We start from the raw sequence: 17,829 nt of genomic DNA on the forward strand, positions 1-17,829 counted from the left end.
TTTGGACAGCCTGATTTATTGAAACTGCTTATTGCATTTATAATAAAAATAAAAAAAATACACAAATTAAGGATGGATCAAATTAAAATAAAAATTAGACTGCGCACATCAGAATAAAACTATAGCTGTCAGTAGTTGGCTGTAATCATATTACTGACATATACTTTTTTGTCATTCATTAACTAAATATACTATGCTCATTAACTGTTTTTTATCTTGAATAATTTAAATTTGGTTTTAGAAGAAAATAAATTAAACCATGAACAACACTTTACAAAACATATTTATTCAATATATTTAATCTTATCTTTATAGTGTAAAACTTCTGCATATGCCCGCATACACATTTATAACATATTTAAAATATATACATGCTTAGTGAGTATAGTTTACAAATTTGAGGTATACTATACAGATTACATTTATGCATTTAGATTTATGCATTTTGGCAGACGCTTCTAGCGACTTACATTGAATTTCAAGGTACACATTCACATTATCAGTTCTTGCTTTCCCTGGGAATCGAAACCATGACCTTGGCGTTGCAAGCACCAACGCTCTACTGTTTGAGCTTGGCAACATTTATATGCAAAAGTTTAGCATGTTCATGTGAGTGAACTGCTCATCTCAAAGGCTGGTGATTTTGGTTTCTTTAGAAATATTCACATAGTATCTCCTCCTAAATTTCACATTCATTTAATAATGTTTTATGGTGTAAACAAACCAGTTATTTCTGGTGTGTTAGCACACTATTTGGGTTATTGTGCAAAAAAACAAAATGCATATTTTAAAATCCTTCATCCTTTTTTTGTGTTGCTACAGTTCAAAGGTATATCCAGTAAAACTCTGACAACTAGGCCCCGTTTACACCTGGTATTGAGATGCGTTTTGGTCGATTGGATCTCAGACGAGGGAGACACATTCCCGTTTACACCTGGTGTTTAAATCCGTCTCTTTTGTCCACTTTCAACCACTTCTGTCCTGATTTCTTAAAGGGGAGGGTCTATGGGCGGGTAAATGTATGGGCTTTTTCAGATCTTTTGATCTAATGGATGAAATAAGCTCATGCAATTTCTATATGAATGCACCTGCAGACAAACTTCAGTTTCTGCCAGACAATGCCAAACGTGGTGAGTGCGTGTTAGAAATCAGGAATGGTGAGAGAGCATTGTGTTTGGTACGTTTTTCTTTTACATTTAACATCTTCAAACCAAATTTGTGTCTGAACCAAAATCCCGCCTGGCTAGTGCGTTTACCATAATGGCGGTCTTTTGTAGCTTTTCTTTTTTTACAGTCTACAGTCCGAACGAAAGCAATCTGGTTGAATGGACGAAAGTGGACAAGCTCAAAGCGTTTTAGACCCAGTTTACACCTGTAGCGTTGTCCACTTGTGATCCGATCGACCAAATCGCATCTTAATACCATAAGCTTCTACAAGCTTATGAATTCTGGCTCAGAGTTCTGCGTGTTATCCTCTGCTTTAATGTCAGGGAGATGCGGATGGCTCTCGCTCATGTGAGTGAAGCGATCTTGGAGATACTGGTTCCCAAAGCCCATGATGTGGCCTGTGGCCTGGCGATGTAGATTAGCAACTTGGGCTGTGAAGTCCAGAGTGAAGGCGAACTTCACCAGCTCTGGTGCCGCGACGGACGGGCAGGTTTTCTTATTTGGAACTTCTGACTGAACATATTGATCAGCCATTTGCTGGAAGGATCTATAGGTGATCCCGTCCAGATAAGTGCTCACAGTGACGTTCTCTTTCAGCTGAAGGGACAGGAGATGAGAAAACGTTAGTGGGAAAAAGGAAATGGGTGGACCACCTTTAAATACCACACTACATGGAACAGGTTAACATTTTATATATGTTTGAAACTGAAATAAACATCTGCAAAACTAAAACAAAATGTCTCAGTAATGTTTAGTGATTTCAGAAGGAATGCGATACACTTACCCTGTTATCTATTATGTCCCCTTGATGTTTTATCAGTTCTGTGATTCTCCTGACAACCTCTTCTTGTGAGACTATAGTTGCAGAAATATGATAGAAAATGTAAGACATTTTATAAAAGATACTGAGCACTTTGAACATCAAGAAAAACAACAACCTGAGACTAATGCCTATTCACTCATCATTCACTCTTCATGTGTCTTTCAAAACCTGTATACTGGGTTTCTTTTTCGCTGAACACAAAAGATGATTTTTTAAAAATAATTTTCACCCAGCTTTTCCATACATTAACGGTGGCGACATCTGTCAAAGTCCAAAGGACAAAAACACCATAGAAGTAGTTCAAAGACTTCCGGAGCCTTTGTGTGAGAATTTGCAGAATGGAGAATAAGATTTGATAATGCGGAGCAGAAGTTCTTAATTAAATTATCATTAGTATTCCTTCAGAAGTCATGGACTCCTTTTATGGCACTTTATAGAGTTTTTGTCCTTCATAGTCACTATGAATTGTTGAGAAAATTGATTTCCACTAATAAAATAACAGCACATGGTTTTGGAACAACACAAGAATAAGCAAATAATTTTTTTAAATGATTAATGAAACGCTTTCAAATTGCTTGAGTGATAACTTGCCATTTTTAGCCACAAATTAAAATTCTGTTAAATTCAGTTGTCCAAACCTGTATGATTTTCTTACTTTGGTGGAACGCAAAAGAACCATTTTGAAGAATGTTGGTAACCAAACAGTGTTGCAATGGAGACATTTCTCAAAATATCTTCTTTTGTGTTCCACAAAAGAAAGAAAGTGTTTTGAAACAACATGATGGTGAACTATCTGTTCAATCTCACCCTTCTTCAGTTGTCTTGAGTAATTGGGAAACTGTGACACAACCAGCTGAAACCTATAATGGTTTGTGGTGTCCTTTCTACCTAATATTTAACCCATCTCATTTGCATCATTCAAATAGAGTCTATTATAATAACACTCACCCTTTACACTACTCTGGTCTGTTGGCTGAAAAGTGGCATTGTCATCGGCTGGATTGTCTTTCACTTCATGCACAATTTTCTCCAGTTCTTCTGACATTTTCTCATAGTACGAGGTGGTGGGTTCCACCATCTTAACAGCTGTGAAAAAAAAAACGTATTAGAATTTTCTCCCCATATTTATGTGAACTTCAAACTAATGCAAAGAACATACATAATACAGCTGAACATACATTGAGAAAATCTGAGGTACATACATTTTGCAGTGGACATATCTCCACTTCGCCTCCATTTTGACGATCTCCTGTGCAACAGTTTCTTTTTCGAAGACTTTGAGCGCCGCAGGTTGATGTCACCATTTGATTTGCCATCAGCTAAAGGCAAACAAGACATTTGGGGTGTTGAGGGTTGTGAAATTGGGAGCTGTTCTTCAGTTCTCTGATGATCTTGTTCCTTTTCAATGTTTCCTTTGGAAAACCAGCTCAAGAAAGTCTTCCATACGGTGGGTTTCTTTGTCTTCTTGCCTTCTTTGTCCTTCCTTTCCGCTGTGGAAGACTTTGGCGTCTTTGAATTAATTTCTCCAACAGTAACTGTACTTGTTTGGGGGGGAGCATCATTGCTTTGCCCTCCTTCTTCCTTGCCCTTATCAAAATTTTTAAACCACTTCTTGGGTTTGCCATTGGACTTCTGAGACCCATTAGATCCATCGTTGCGACGCAGACTGCCTTTAACTTTCCACTTTTTGGATTTCTTCTCATAAGACATCTCCTTTTTGTCCAGTTGTGGTTCAAGGACAGACTCGTATCTAATGTTCTCATCTGAGATGGAGGCTTGTGAAGTCAAGTTAAGAGATGTATGCTTGTGATCTCTTATCTTCTTCTCTGTGATGGCGACCCATTTGCGTGCTCTGTCCTCCTGTCTCGGAGGACACTGAGATCCATCGTTAAGGCTGAGACTTCGCTTAACATACACCTCTAGCAACCGTTTCTTATCCTTTTCTCCAACTGACAGCAGCTGAGGGGTGTGATGGGAATCAGCTGAAATGGATGCCATGCTGTCATACTGTAAAAAACAACAATGCAAATTAACATTGATTTTTTATTCAATATTTAATCAAAATTAACAAAAAGAAAATAACTTAAAACAGAAAAAGTGCATTATACAGTGACAAGTTAATCGTTCAATACTAATAATTGGCCAAATATCGTCCGATTAATCGCTGTATATTATGCTATAGGCCTAACAACACCTCAGTCACATTCACTTTTTTTTTTAATCCCCTTTCAGCGTTCCTCAGATCTCGGAATTGCAGCTTGCAATTGTAAGGGTTTACATGATTTTCTCAACATACGAATGAGTAAATGAAGACAAAATGTACATTTTTGAGTGAACTGCCCGTTTAAGAACTGTCGCTATTAAAAAATAGGCTACGTTTAAATAGCGTAACGGCACGCGTATATTCAGCTACCAACAAAAACACAATAAATTACGATATTACCATGCGAACATTACTGGCATACATTGAAATGTTCGAATAAACTATTTATTATTTGACTTACAATTTCTCGCACTCTTTGATATTCGTCCTATCTCCTGTGGTGTGACAAACTGTTTGTGTCTTTAAGATACCTTCGACATCTAGGCAACGTTTAAAGACGCCCTTTTTTTTTTTTTAAAGATCCACCAATCAGCAGGTGCTTCTACGGGGTGACATCACTCAGGTAGGCTAGCACGTCATGTGATGTTTACAGTTTCGACGGCGCAGTCTATTTTTTTTAATACGACGCACATCAGGGAAATGCCACCAGTTTTTTTTAAAAAATGAAACCTGATCTATATTCCAAGTGGATTTGAGGAGGAGCTATAGTTGTGCAATAATAGCGAATACAATAAAACAACTATTCATTTCCCCTCAAATTTGCCTTACATGGATTTATGCCTAAACCGTGACACAAAAAAAGATTGCATCATTCTGTAGTCAGTAGCTAGGCCATTTACTGTAAGCTTTGTTAGATGGCATGTAGCCTAGCTAAACTGTTTATGAGGTAAATAGATTCCTGAATCATAGCCTATTATGTAGAGTCGCTTCGGATAAAAGTGTCTGCTAAATGATTTAATGTAAGAGTAAAGGTAGAGACCTAAGATAAGACATGGAAAATCTGACTCTGGCGCATAAAAATGAAACCAAAAAAAGACAAGTGGGTATGAGAAAATTCAGGAATTTCAATATAAAGAATTTGTTTCAGGGAATCGCATTTATGATTTTATGAAAAGTAATATATCAAATAATGCACTAATGTTACCAGACAAAAATTTAAATTTAAAGTTAAGTGTCATCCATTAGCTATGGAGATTAAAACAAGATATATCTACACCAGAAACAATTTGGTCTTCACTTGGAAAAGACTTTGCTAATTTGACCATTAATTTGACTGAACTTAATACATTATGTCACATGTTGTTGCATAAAAATGAAAGAGAGGGAAAATTCAGTCAAACCAGTTTGTCTTCTGTGTGCTTGTTTACAGGTTTCTTTTCACCAAAAAAGGACATTAGATCTTTTTCATACTTTCACAATTCATCCTTTGAGTAAAACAGATGTAGCCTAATAGAAATGCATTTATATAGTCAGGTACTATTTGTTCATATTGTATTCATAGCAGTTTACTGAATTGGAAAATACATAGATAATTGCATATTACATTTATGTCCTTACTTTCAAAACATATGTCTATATTGAGTTAGTGATGATAACAAGAACACAAGTGTATCCAGGTGATTACTTTTACTTTGTATACAGTACCAATAGTGTAGGTGGACATTACAGTGGTATCCAGTAAATGATGACAGATGCACTTCACATTATATACATTACTTCCTTTATGGCTTACATATGCCATATCCTGTAAAGATACAGTTCCATTCTGTCTTGATTTATAATTCTGAATATCACATACATACATCTATTTCCATGTGTGTAAGGCATCTCTTGTGTATTTTCTTTGTGGTCGACTTCCACTAAACAGTTCAATACGATGGCCACTAGAGGTCGTCTGAAGGATGTGTGGGCAGACCGTGGCTGATTTACTGAAATCATGACAGTTTCCTGGAAGGCATTTGACTTGTCACCTTGTTTTCACTCAACACCTTTTGCATTATTGCACGCACATGCAAAGCCTATCAGTCTGGGAAATGATGCTTACTCATAGACATAATTCAGTTTTATTAGAGTAATTTGCGACAGTAATCAGCAAGCCATACCTGTCTGTCAAATGATGTGGTTTGTGGGAAATGCAGCATGCAGACAACTTTAAGGAAGTATCTGTTCATATGATTTGGACAGATGGGATTTTGACGCCATGGGCTGAACATGACCTTTGTTGTCAATTTGGCATTCAAGTGAGTGTGAGTGCAAACGGAGACACACATCTATTCTCATTATTTTAAACTGAGTATATGTATGATTTGGAGGTTCCAGTGTCCAGGCAAGGACTTGTAGGGACATGCAAAAGATAAAGTATCCCTTCTTTTTTAACAATGCATAGCTGGCAGTGCACTGTCCAAACACACATATGTTCTCAGACAGAAGATTAATGTTTGCTGCATAATATGGCTTCTAAAAATACAAATTCTTTCTAATGTTTTTCAGTATTTATTTAGGCTAGGTTATTATAACTAAAGTGCTACTGAATGAAGTGTATCTGCTTCTTTGATACGCCTTAAAGGGATAGTTGACTTTAAAATGAAAATTCTGTCATCCTTTACTCACCCTCAAGTTGTTTCAAATCTGTATGAATCTCTTTCTTCTGCTGAACACAAAGGAAGATATTTTGAAGAATGTCAGTAACCAAACAGTTAACTGGAACCATTGACTTCCATAGTATTTTTTTTTCCTACTATGGAAGTCAATGGTTCGAGTTAACTGTTTGGTTACTGACATTCTTCAAAATATCTTCCTTTGTGTTCAGCAGAAGAAAGAAATTCATATTTGAAACAACTTGAGGGTGAGTAAATGATGACCGAATTTTCATTTTAAAGTGAACTATCCCTTTAATGATGCAAACATTATAAATCACTGTATTCAACATATTTGTTGGCGGTCTTTGGCGTATGTGGGTAGCTTGCAAATTATGTGGGTAATTGTTATGAATGTATAAGGGAAAATGTATTTTAGATGTTGTGACTGATTCCCATTTCTTTTATGTAGTTTAAATGAGAGTGTGTTCATAATATATTAAAAACATATATTTATTTTACTCTGAACTTTACTCCAGTTATTAGACCATCATGTGACTATTTTGAATTATTGAGTGAGACCAAAACATCACGTAAATAATGGATGAACTGGGTGTAACAAAGCTGGGTAATTGAGTCAGAGCAACAGACCTGAAGCAACAGGGGAAATCCCTCATGGGATGAGTAACATTCATTAGTTGATTTTACAGCTTAAGTGAGATGAGAGGAAGCGAGAACCAGCACGTTCAGCGTGTGAACAGATATTCATGGTAGTAATGCTACATAATTGTTTTTTTACAACATTACAGATCATAACTGCTTGATACCCGTATTGTCTGAGAAAATTAACTTATTTCTTATTACATTGTAACACATGACAGACATGAAATGTTAATACAAATTTTTATTAAAATGAGTGTATGTATATGTGTAAATAAAATAATATGTTTTTAATAATGTCTAAGTTAATGCTTGCTCAAAACAATCACTTTAGCAAAGTTTGTACTATTTTCGGTTCATTTTGATAAATAAAACAATACATTTTTGTTATTTTGTCATTAAAATATGTTCATTTTAAAAATAAAGAAATAAAATTATTTTTAAAAAGTAAAGATTCTGAAAGCATTGAGCGTGATCCCATTATAATTTAATAATGATTTACAGTTGTATCAAATAAATAGCCTATATTTTATTAGGATTAATATTATATTTTTTAATATGATGGTTTCATTTTAAATATGGTGATTATCTCTAAGGTCGACACCCAATGTGATATATGATATTTCCCATCTGAATCTAACCATGTCATGTCAACAAAAGGAAAAGTCAGCCAGCTGTTTATTATCATGTTAATTTTTGTGCCTTTCACCCCAAATACTACCAGACTTTTACATACTATTCCGTTATTAAATTAAACTGTTGCTTTAATAACTTGAACAAAACTGTAAAATATTAACAATACCCTTGTCTCAAAAAAATATAAACAATAATTTGATCATTCTCATTTGCTTCATAAATCTACAACATAAAAAAAAACAAAAAAAACATTACATTTTAGATCAAATTAGCGCAGAATCAAGGAGAAGCCATCCAAATTTCCACGTGCTTCATGAAAAGCGGTTGTTAAAGTCGCCATGAAATCAAATTTTACAATTCGTATTATTGCATTCAATATCGGTTCATGGCGACTTTAAGAAAAGTGCTGAGATGATTTTTGTGCCATCTAGTGGTTTAAAGCCTTGTGAAATGTAGCTTAATAATTATTTTTACAATGTTTTTTTATTATTCATTATGTTTTTGATAATTGTTAGTGTGTATGAGTTATTGTAAATGTATCATTTTGGAGGCTAATAAAAGTAGAATGGGTGTGGCTCAACTTTATTTAGGCTGCTTTGCGGTAGTTCTCAAGTAGGCAGCATGAACACATGATGTATGCCCCGCGAGCAAGACTTTTACACTCAATGGTGCAAGAGGTAAGTTAGTTTTTGCAGAATTTGTTCTGATAGTGACGCGTTTAAGAGACATTTTATACTCTATTGGACATCACATTTAATCAAGTATGCCTACACTAAACATTCTATCCGACCTGAGTTTTTGACTGAACAAATAAACAGTGTTGATGTAAACTGTATGTCATTATGTCAGAAAATACGTATTGAGTGTTTTAAAAAATGATTTTACGAACCTTTGTACACAAAACTCACTAATTTTAAGACTGACATCACTGTAAATAATGATGAATAATGATGAATCAAATGTTGATTCAGTACTGACTCAGTGAGTTCATTCAGTGAAGGATTCACCACCAGACTGATTCAAACTACAAAGTACATGGGTGCATCCAAAATAGCATACTTCCCTATAGTAGGGAAAAACAGTATGTGATAAGAAGTATGTCCAAATTCACTGTACTCCGAAAAGTAGGCAAAAATTACCCAGAGATTCTGGGCCTGTCCCAATACCCAAACTTGCGGTCTATGCGCTTGACTTGACTTACATGACGTGGTATTTCCTGTATTTGTCCCAAGTGTTCAAGTGGGCATGAAGGCTGTAATTGTGTGTAGAACATTTGATTATAGTGTTGCAAAAAATGCAAGTGTTTACAGAACTTTTATTTAAATTTTCAATACTTTGCATTTTAAAATAAACTTCTAAATGTCAAAATTGATGAATACAAAAGAGCAATAAAGATTTGATAAAGTGATCTTGAGTGATAAAGAGCAATTGCAAATGTTGTACAAAATATATAGCCTATTCATCTTTGCATCAATAACATGTGCAACACTTTATGTTTTACTACCACATTATATGTAATATCTATATCATTTAACTTGCAGTGGAATGTTTTCCTCGACATCTTGCGATTTGGAAGCACATGAGATCCCGAATATAATGCATGATGGGATACGCTTAGTGTGGGTTTAGTGTGCGTCAGGGTACAGCTCTCTGGCATTTTTAAGACATGGGACAGTCTTGCGCATTTACTTCCTGTTGCGTGCAGGGCACACGCTCTCAAGTGGCCAAGATCTCAAGTGTGAGTATTTGGACAGGCCTTCTGAAGTGTGCATAATGGAAGGACACTTTACTATCCCATGAGGCCACAGGAGAGAATTTGTTAATTGCAGTGAAGCAATGCAACTAATGCTGTTAGGTCACATGACAATGATAACATGGCGAATGTAGTACGTCCAGATTACATACTACGCACATTCATACTAATAGAACATACTTTTTTAGCGGTTGTTAAGTAATTACTTATTCAAAATTACCTACTCAAGAGAGTATGCGATTCCGGACGCGGCCCATGACTCTTTTTGATCAATTCTTTAATGGCCTCTACAATTTTAGATCATGATGCTTTTGAAAAACACAGCCCTGGTTCATCATTTGTTCATGATTTGGAAACATTCTGAACACGTACTGCTGTTGTGTTTTTGTGTGCAGTCTGAAAGGATAGCTCAATAAGACATGCTTTCTTGTTAATCATTTTGCGTTTATTTCCCTCACTAAGAACTGATATTAGTGTTTCTTTTCTTTTATAATATAATATAATATAATATAATATAATATAATAATATTAAAGTAACAATAATATCAAACATTTTGTGTAACCTATTTTAGTTTATATACTAATTGATAGGCTATCATGATCTTCTGTAAACGTTGTAGGTTTCATGATGACTCTTTTTGTAGAGTAATTTGGATTATGAGCTTGATCATGAATCAGACGTGAAAGTATTGATATCTGAGTGAGTGAGTGAGTTGTTTACTGTGGTTACTCATTGAACATGAAAGGCTGGCATTATGCAAATGGCTGGGTGATCACTGATCAGACGATAGTAATGTGGAGGCAATGCCTCCTCTCATCCAAATGAGTTTTTTTGCATGTATATTACCATTGAGCTGAAACTGTTGTCCCCCTTAGTCATTGTTGGATAGTGTTACTTTAGAAGAATTAGTGGTTTACACCCTGACACAATCAATTCCTGAAGGACGAGATCAAGTCCTATATACTCTAAATTTTTCTCATTCAAAAAGCCATTTCACTCAGATATACTTCACAATAGGGAAGAAAAGACAATCACAACTTCCGTTTCATGCACTCTTGCAGTTCAAACAATGAAGCATGATGCTTGCAATGCCAAGCTTGTGGGTTAATTTTCAGGAAATGCATTATTAAAATGTATTCCTTTAGAGGAATTTAAGTTGGCATTTGGATTGAAATGCCAAATTCATGATTCAGATTAAGTTAATGTTACTGCAGACTTTTATATTTTAGGCACTTGCAATGCAGTTTTATCCAAAGCGACTTAAAGTGCGTTCAAAATAGACATATTATCCCTGGGAATTAAACCCATGACTTTTGGCATTGCAGGGCACAACCACAAATATCGTCTGGTGTGCATACTAAAGTTACCGCAGTAATCAGGACTGCGTGAAACTACAAATTGAACCATGCTCAGGTTATAGGGGTCAGTTTCTTTCACTTTCTGCCTGTTGTAGATGTAATCAGTCTTACCCAGCCTTAATTTGCTATAGTAACTTGTTCCAGCCACAGAGCTAGAGAGACCTGAACGGTCTTAACCGTGCAAGACTAGAACAAAATGGCCGGCCATTAATTGTTTATAACCACATCTCTCTCAATACACTGCTTGACCTTACCTTGCACCTGACCAGTTAAGTATATATGAGACTGAGGGTATCTCCAGGGTATTAAGGCGATTGCAGCCTTTGTGTGATTTTTCTTTCCTCAATCTCCTAATTGGTCCTATCAGGGGTTATCAGTCTAGTGTCGGGTTTTAGAGATAAAAGCAGATAAAATTAAGGACACATCGTTTAAGGCACCTAGTCTGGCCTGTGGTGTGACCGGTGTGACTGCTGAGGAGATTTTCATATATTTTAAGTGTTGTTATTGATTATTTAAAATATATTATTTAATTATATAAATGGCAATGCATACTACTCCAAAGAAAAGCCAAGGAGGATGCGTTTCTTTAGTATTTCATTTTGTTTTTGTATTTTGACAATTTGCATAAACTGTTTGCTGAAATTAAAGGGGTAGCTCACCCAAAACATTTTTCATCACACAAAAATTTTTGTCATCATTTACTCACCCTCATGTTGTTCTGAACCTGTATGTTTCTTTATGTTGAACACAAAAGAAGATCGTTTAAAGAATGTTGGTAACCAGACAGTTGACGGTAGCCACTGACTTCCCTAGTAGTATTTTCCTAATATGGAAGTCAATGGCTACCGTCAACTGTCTGGTTAGTGGTTAAAACACTCTTCAAAATATCTTATTTTGTGTTCAACAGAAGAAACAAACTCATACAGGTTCAGAACAACATGAGTGTGAGTAAATGATGACAGAATTTTGATTTGTGGGTGAACTTTAACAAGTATTAAACGATACTTACAAACGTTTTAATTGCTTTGCTTGGGGACTATCTGTTTGCTGATCTCTAAATTTTTATGACAAACAAATATTGCGATATCATACTTCAGAAATGACACTGCTCAGATGACGGTTATATAATACCTAGGATTCGTCTTACATAACCACAAAACATTACCAGCATTCTCTTACATACTATATACATAGTTTGGTATTTGGTTACTTTGCTGTCTCATTGCTCAATATTTTAGTGTCTCAACTGGACTCTTACCTCCAGACAAGAGTGCTTCTTATGACTCCCTGTCAAATTACTGAAATCAATCATGTCTTGAAATAACCCCTATGAAGCAAACAGAAAAAAATAAAGCTGATTCAATAATTACAATAGTGAATTAGAGGTTGCTTTAAAATATTTTAAGATATTACATTTTTTTTGCAATAAATGTGTGAATATTTTGACCTGTGTTTTGATTCACAGCTCAACTGAATAAATGGATAAATATAAGGCATTTACATGCAAAGCAAAATCTAGGGTCCAAAAATCTAGGGTTGTCGTTTGGGTTTTGCTTAAATTATGACTTTTCTGCAATAAAATAATGCCATTTAGGGTGTTTACATGGCAATAATCATGTAAGATCATGCATGCAAACATGCTTTGTATTCTTTCAACTTTGTTTTCTTATAAAACAAGAAAATACTTTGTCCATATACGTAGGAGAAATCATTCGAAAAAATACCTGTTAGGGGAAATACTGTAGCTTGATGGGCAACTATGGGTCTAGTGAACATTAAACTAAATCAAAATTTTGATTTTATATTGATTTGAAGTTGGTAATTTAGAGCAGCCAAAATAAATGAAAATGCCCCTTAAGTCTACATAGACGGTGAGCTTTGAAACATTAATGGGTGCACACATACACAAACAAAATGCCCTTAAAGATTAATGTGCTCTCATTGTGGGATCTTGCACTGTTTGGTCTCCTTCCCGAAAAACTCCACAGGTCATGCCAACAAATCATGGTCACTCTGTCTGAGTGAACTGGATGAAATTTTTAACCTCTCCAATACTGTATAAAAACCTTATGAACTCTCAAATGCTTGGAGTTGATCTTCTGGTCTATGAATAATACTTCAAAAACACAGATAAGAACATTTTTAGTTTGAATGTTAATTTAAAAAAAAAAAATTAAAAGAAAAAGAGCTATGATGAATAAAAAACGGGAGAATGTTGTCAGCTTTTTATAAGAAACTTTATTCAGTGTGCCAGCGGTAATACAGATTTTATTAATAATTTTTGTTTTACTTAAGTGGTGTATGTGTAGATGAGGGCACCAATTTTTCACTCTTTAATGTTACTTTTTGTTTAGTTTTGTATGATAAACATATTTGATTTTGTGTTGGGGCGACACATAATCATAGAATGAGAATCACACAATGAGTCCTTGTTAAATCACACAAAGATGGAGCCATTAAATTTAATATATATTTAATAAAAGGCACTCAGAATATCATGAATAAAATATAGTGCTTAAACAATCAAAATATATCATACAGCCATAGCATACATTCACGAGATGCTAAATGCCATAATCACATAACACTGGCATTATCACCTTAGTCAGTGGGAATATTGTATAAAATCAAAATAGAACTCTCAGGAATTATTGAACAATGACTTTCAATATTGCTATTAATATTTTGCCATAATATGACATAAAATGCATGCCTAAGGGAATATACTTACGATTTTTCCATTGACACAATGGAGGGTTGATTTAAATGTCATATTTCTACCTCTAGTCAAAGCATGATAATTTTATCAAATTCATAGATCTCAGTGTTTCCATGCATCTTTTACAATCTACAACAGCATAATAAAAAGCATTTCAAGTTCTATATTGCAATTATACGTTAAGTGTCTCAAAAATGCAATGTTAACTGCTGGCATAAGTTTAATTTTCAAGCTTCCCTGAAAAGTGCTGTATTGCTTTGCTTTAGTCAGTGCTGAAATGCTACAATCAAAATATGCTTTGGAAACAAATATTTGTCCTCTCTATTTTTTTCAACTTTGCTCTTTACAAAAACATGCAAATGTGCAATATGTTTTATGTGAATAAAGCAGGAAATATTCTCTCTCCTGCAATAAAGAAACTTCAAGTTATGGAGCACAGATTTCTATGGGCATAGTTTAATCACTAAAAAAATTAAAACTGTTGTCGTGATGAGCGTAACAGATCTCATTCTTACTCCAAAGACAGAAATTGTACTCTTATGAAAGACAATAATATCTCATAAGTGAAAATCTATTGCAATCATGGGTAAAGACAGACATATGCTTATCTGCATGATTGCATGACAAAAACTTTGTGTAAGTGTTTTCACGTAGCTATTAATGTTACTAATATGCTTGTAAAATAATGATTCTTCTTGTTCTGTTCATTAGATAAACCTGTTATGTTGTGTAAGTCCTGATGTTGCAAACATTTACAAGTAAGTCTTTAGGCTGGATGATATATTCACGGCAATCTTTTCCATCTTTCAATAGTGGCTGATCGTTCATTGGTTTTGTTTCACTATACAGTACATGCATTGTGCGATCATGCTCTCTGCCTTAATGGCTTGTCAAGTCAGCTTAAATTAGTGTGATGCATGGAAATCCATTCTTACATAACACTTGTTGCCTCCATCATCAGAACCAACCTAAATTAAAGCTTCTTTTATGTGTACTCTGTTTGACCGACAAGTATTGTTTTGAGTGGCTAACCCAACCCATATTAATTCATGCTTAAATTCTTGTGCGTTTTTCAGCCATACATATCGATGTGCATAACAAGTAAGGCTGATAGTAGGCTAATGAAGCCTTTAGTTAAAGAAATAAGTGCTGTTTATCCTACTGGCTATCATCACTGTTGTCATATACATTCGGTCAAACAGGGGACAAGATATGTGAAATTGTCTGAAATTACCAAGCAAAGGTGTGTACAAAAACTTTAAGCCAGCATAGAAAGAATAAAAAAAAAAACATCTCACCCTAAAGATAGAGTTCTAGTGTCTCGTTCTATGTGTATGCTGACAAAAATAGAAACACCAGAGGAAATGTGGGACGAGCAGCAAGCAGATGCTGCCACAGTACGGTGGGTCATCCAAATATAACATACTTGCATGCGTAAGATACTGTATTTAAATTTAAAACAGGCCTGATTATGTTTGACAACTATACCAGGGCTGTTAGAGGAGACATTTGGTGACATTGAAAGATGGATAACAGTTTGGCATACGCTTTTCTCTCACAAGCAGCAGGGACAAAAGGTGATGTCAGTGCAAAACTCCAAAGGAACGACAACATCAGCAAAAGGTGGTGCTGGGTGGATGCTCAGAGTGCAGATTCATGATTCCTCGGCTTTAATTTGAGGGACTCGGCAACACAGGCACTTAATCGCGATTAATTAAATGCTTGTTTTGACCCCAGTCAAATGCAGCCGTTTGCCTCGCAAATGATGACGAGTACTTTTTTGTCTTCTGTGATTCATGTTCCTTTTCCAGTTCAGTGCATTTCAGTTTTTATTACTGTAAAGCCTTAAAGGGATGTTCCTTACAATATTTTTTGCTTCCTTTTTGTAGATTGCTTCTGAGGTTTTATAGTCATCCAGCTGTGTTTTAGCAGCCTTTGGCTAAAACAGCATCGAGTTCTCCCATTGAAACAGCACATTCTGCAAAGGTACTGTTGGTATATGCATAGCATTAGGTATATATGTAGAGCTCTTAAATAAACAGTTGTCAAACCATAAAACGGAGAGTTTCTAAGTGCATTGTTGTACAGTCATTTTTGCTAGTCATGTGAAATATACCAATCCTTATGGAATGCCATTTTTTCCCGTCTGCCAATTCCCATTGCTCTTGTCCAGCGAATAATTGCTTTCATACTTCTCCTCAGCGCTGGTTTTCTGATTTGCAGCAGCCTCAGCAGCAGCGTCAATCACGATTTTGTCCGCCTGCTCCGTTCCACGATGGTAGAAGTAGTTGAAGTTGGAGACAATGACGGGAACGGGAAGTGCAATGGTCAGCACACCAGCAATGGCACAGAGGATCCCAACCATCTTCCCCCCCAGTGTGATAGGGCACATGTCACCGTAGCCGACCGTTGTCATGGTGACTACAGCCCACCAGAATCCTTCCGGGATGCTCACAAACTGAGTATCAGGTTCGTCAACCTCAGCAAAGTAAATGGCACTAGAGAAGAGGATGACGCCAATGAAGAGGAAGAAAATAAGCAAGCCCAGCTCCCTCAAGCTGGCCTTTAGGGTTTGGCCTAGAATCTGCAGGCCCTTGGAATGGCGGGACAGCTTGAAGATCCTGAAGACGCGCACTAATCGGATGACACGTAGTGTGGCCAGAGACATGTTCTGGCCGGCTGTAGTTTCTTCTTCATCATGGGTGGCCATCAGTTCTGTTATGACGGTAATGAAGTAGGGCAAAATGGACACAATGTCAATGAAGTTCATGATATTACTGAAAAATTCCCTTTTGCTGGGGCACACCACAAAACGTACTCCAAGCTCAAAACAGAACCAAACGATACAGATGCTCTCCACCACAAAGAAGGGATCAGTAAAGACAGAGGCCATGGCCTTAGGATGAGGAGTAGGGGACAGGAGCGTGCCATTGGCGTCACGGGTTAAGTTGACGAACGCAGGTATAAATTCACGTTCATCACGGAATTCCGGGAGCGTCTCCAGGCAGAAGATACAAATAGATATAGTGATGACAAAAACAGACACTAAGGCTACTGACCTGGCAGCGCTGGAGCTCTCTGGGTACTCAAAGAGCAGCCAAAACTGACGGTGAATCTCACTGGTTGGGAGTTGAGGCTCGGGTTCTTTGATGAAACCTTCATCTTCCCTGAACTGTTCCATGACCTCATGCCCCAGTCGATAGAACACTATCTCATCCGCAAACACATCCAATGGCACGTTCGCTGGCCTCCGAATCTTACCTCCGGACTGATAGAAATACAAGATTCCATCGAAGCTGGGGCGGTTGCGATCAAAGAAATATTCGTTCTTCATGGGGTCAAAGTAGTCAATCCTTCTTAAGGGGTCTCCCAACAAGGTATCTGGGAACTGATTCAAAGTTTTAAGTGTTGTCTCGTACATCATCCCTGAGACGTTGATAACAACTTTTTGTTCACCCTCTTCGAGTTTCTCCTTTTCTGTAAAATAGTCCTCGCTACAATCCTTGGCTACTTTTCCTAAGAGAGCCTCATTGGGACTGCCCTCGCTGCTCATTAGAACCTTCCAGTTGGAGATCAGACTGTTGCAGCTTGAAGTTCCTTTCTTGCTGAGTGTTGGTGGAGAGGCTAGAGAGCGCCTTGGACGTCTTCCTCTCAGAGGTGAGTGTGTGGGTGAATTTATGCCACAGGTCCCCTGGTTTGGTTCTGGGACATCCGAGGTGGGTGAGGTCGGATATCCTGAGTCGCTCGGGTCTCCCAGGTTGATTCCGATGTCGTCTAGGTTCTCAAAGTTGACCAGAGGAACCTCCATGGCCTCCCTCCCCTCCCTGGGGCTGAGCTCAGGGTCCTAACCCAGGATGAGATGACAGACAAGCAGCCAAAAGCACAGGCCAGCCAGCCCACTGTGCACCTCAAAGTGCGAAGAGATCAGGGAAGATTCAAGCTGATTCTGCAGTAGAGAGCCGAATCCCAAGATACTGTCACCTGATCTGCAGATAAAGACAAAGGGAACAAATCAGTTGTGTTATTGCAAGG

General features: G+C 36.7%; 2 protein-coding genes across 2 annotated transcripts; both read right to left on the reverse strand.

Annotated features, from left to right (window-relative positions):
• Positions 1-3: 3 nt before the first annotated feature.
• Positions 4-4,571, reverse strand: LOC307166084 (uncharacterized protein). The gene is made up of 5 exons (XM_079884216.1): positions 4,495-4,571; positions 3,193-3,997; positions 2,939-3,076; positions 1,952-2,022; positions 4-1,764 (listed from the first exon to the last, which is right to left on the reverse strand). The coding sequence occupies exons 2-5, from the start codon at positions 3,986-3,988 to the stop codon at positions 1,432-1,434; spliced, it is 1,338 nt and encodes a 445-aa protein (XP_079740342.1). The 5' UTR covers positions 3,989-3,997; positions 4,495-4,571; the 3' UTR covers positions 4-1,431.
• An 11,348-nt stretch (positions 4,572-15,919) lies between these two features.
• LOC307165629 (potassium voltage-gated channel subfamily A member 10) lies at positions 15,920-17,605 on the reverse strand (the record flags this gene model as incomplete). The annotated part of the gene is made up of 1 exon (XM_079883460.1): positions 15,920-17,605. One exon carries the CDS (start codon positions 17,603-17,605, stop codon positions 15,920-15,922), a length of 1,686 nt encoding a protein of 561 aa, XP_079739586.1.
• Positions 17,606-17,829: the final 224 nt, after the last annotated feature.

This window comes from Squalius cephalus (genome assembly GCF_949319135.1).
Source record: "Squalius cephalus genome assembly, chromosome: 10".
NCBI lineage: Eukaryota > Metazoa > Chordata > Actinopteri > Cypriniformes > Leuciscidae > Squalius > Squalius cephalus.

Excerpts from the sequence above, each read along its gene's own strand:
- LOC307166084 (XM_079884216.1), bottom strand. The coding sequence starts at position 3,988 with ATGGCATCCATTTCAGCTGATTCCCATCACACCCCTCAGCTGCTGTCA. Across the intron at positions 3,077-3,192 it reads AGATATGTCCACTGCAAAAT|CTGTTAAGATGGTGGAACCC; the intron begins GTATGTACCTCA and ends TTTTTTTCACAG. Across the intron at positions 1,765-1,951 it reads GGGACATAATAGATAACAGG|CTGAAAGAGAACGTCACTGT; the intron begins GTAAGTGTATCG and ends CTGTCCCTTCAG.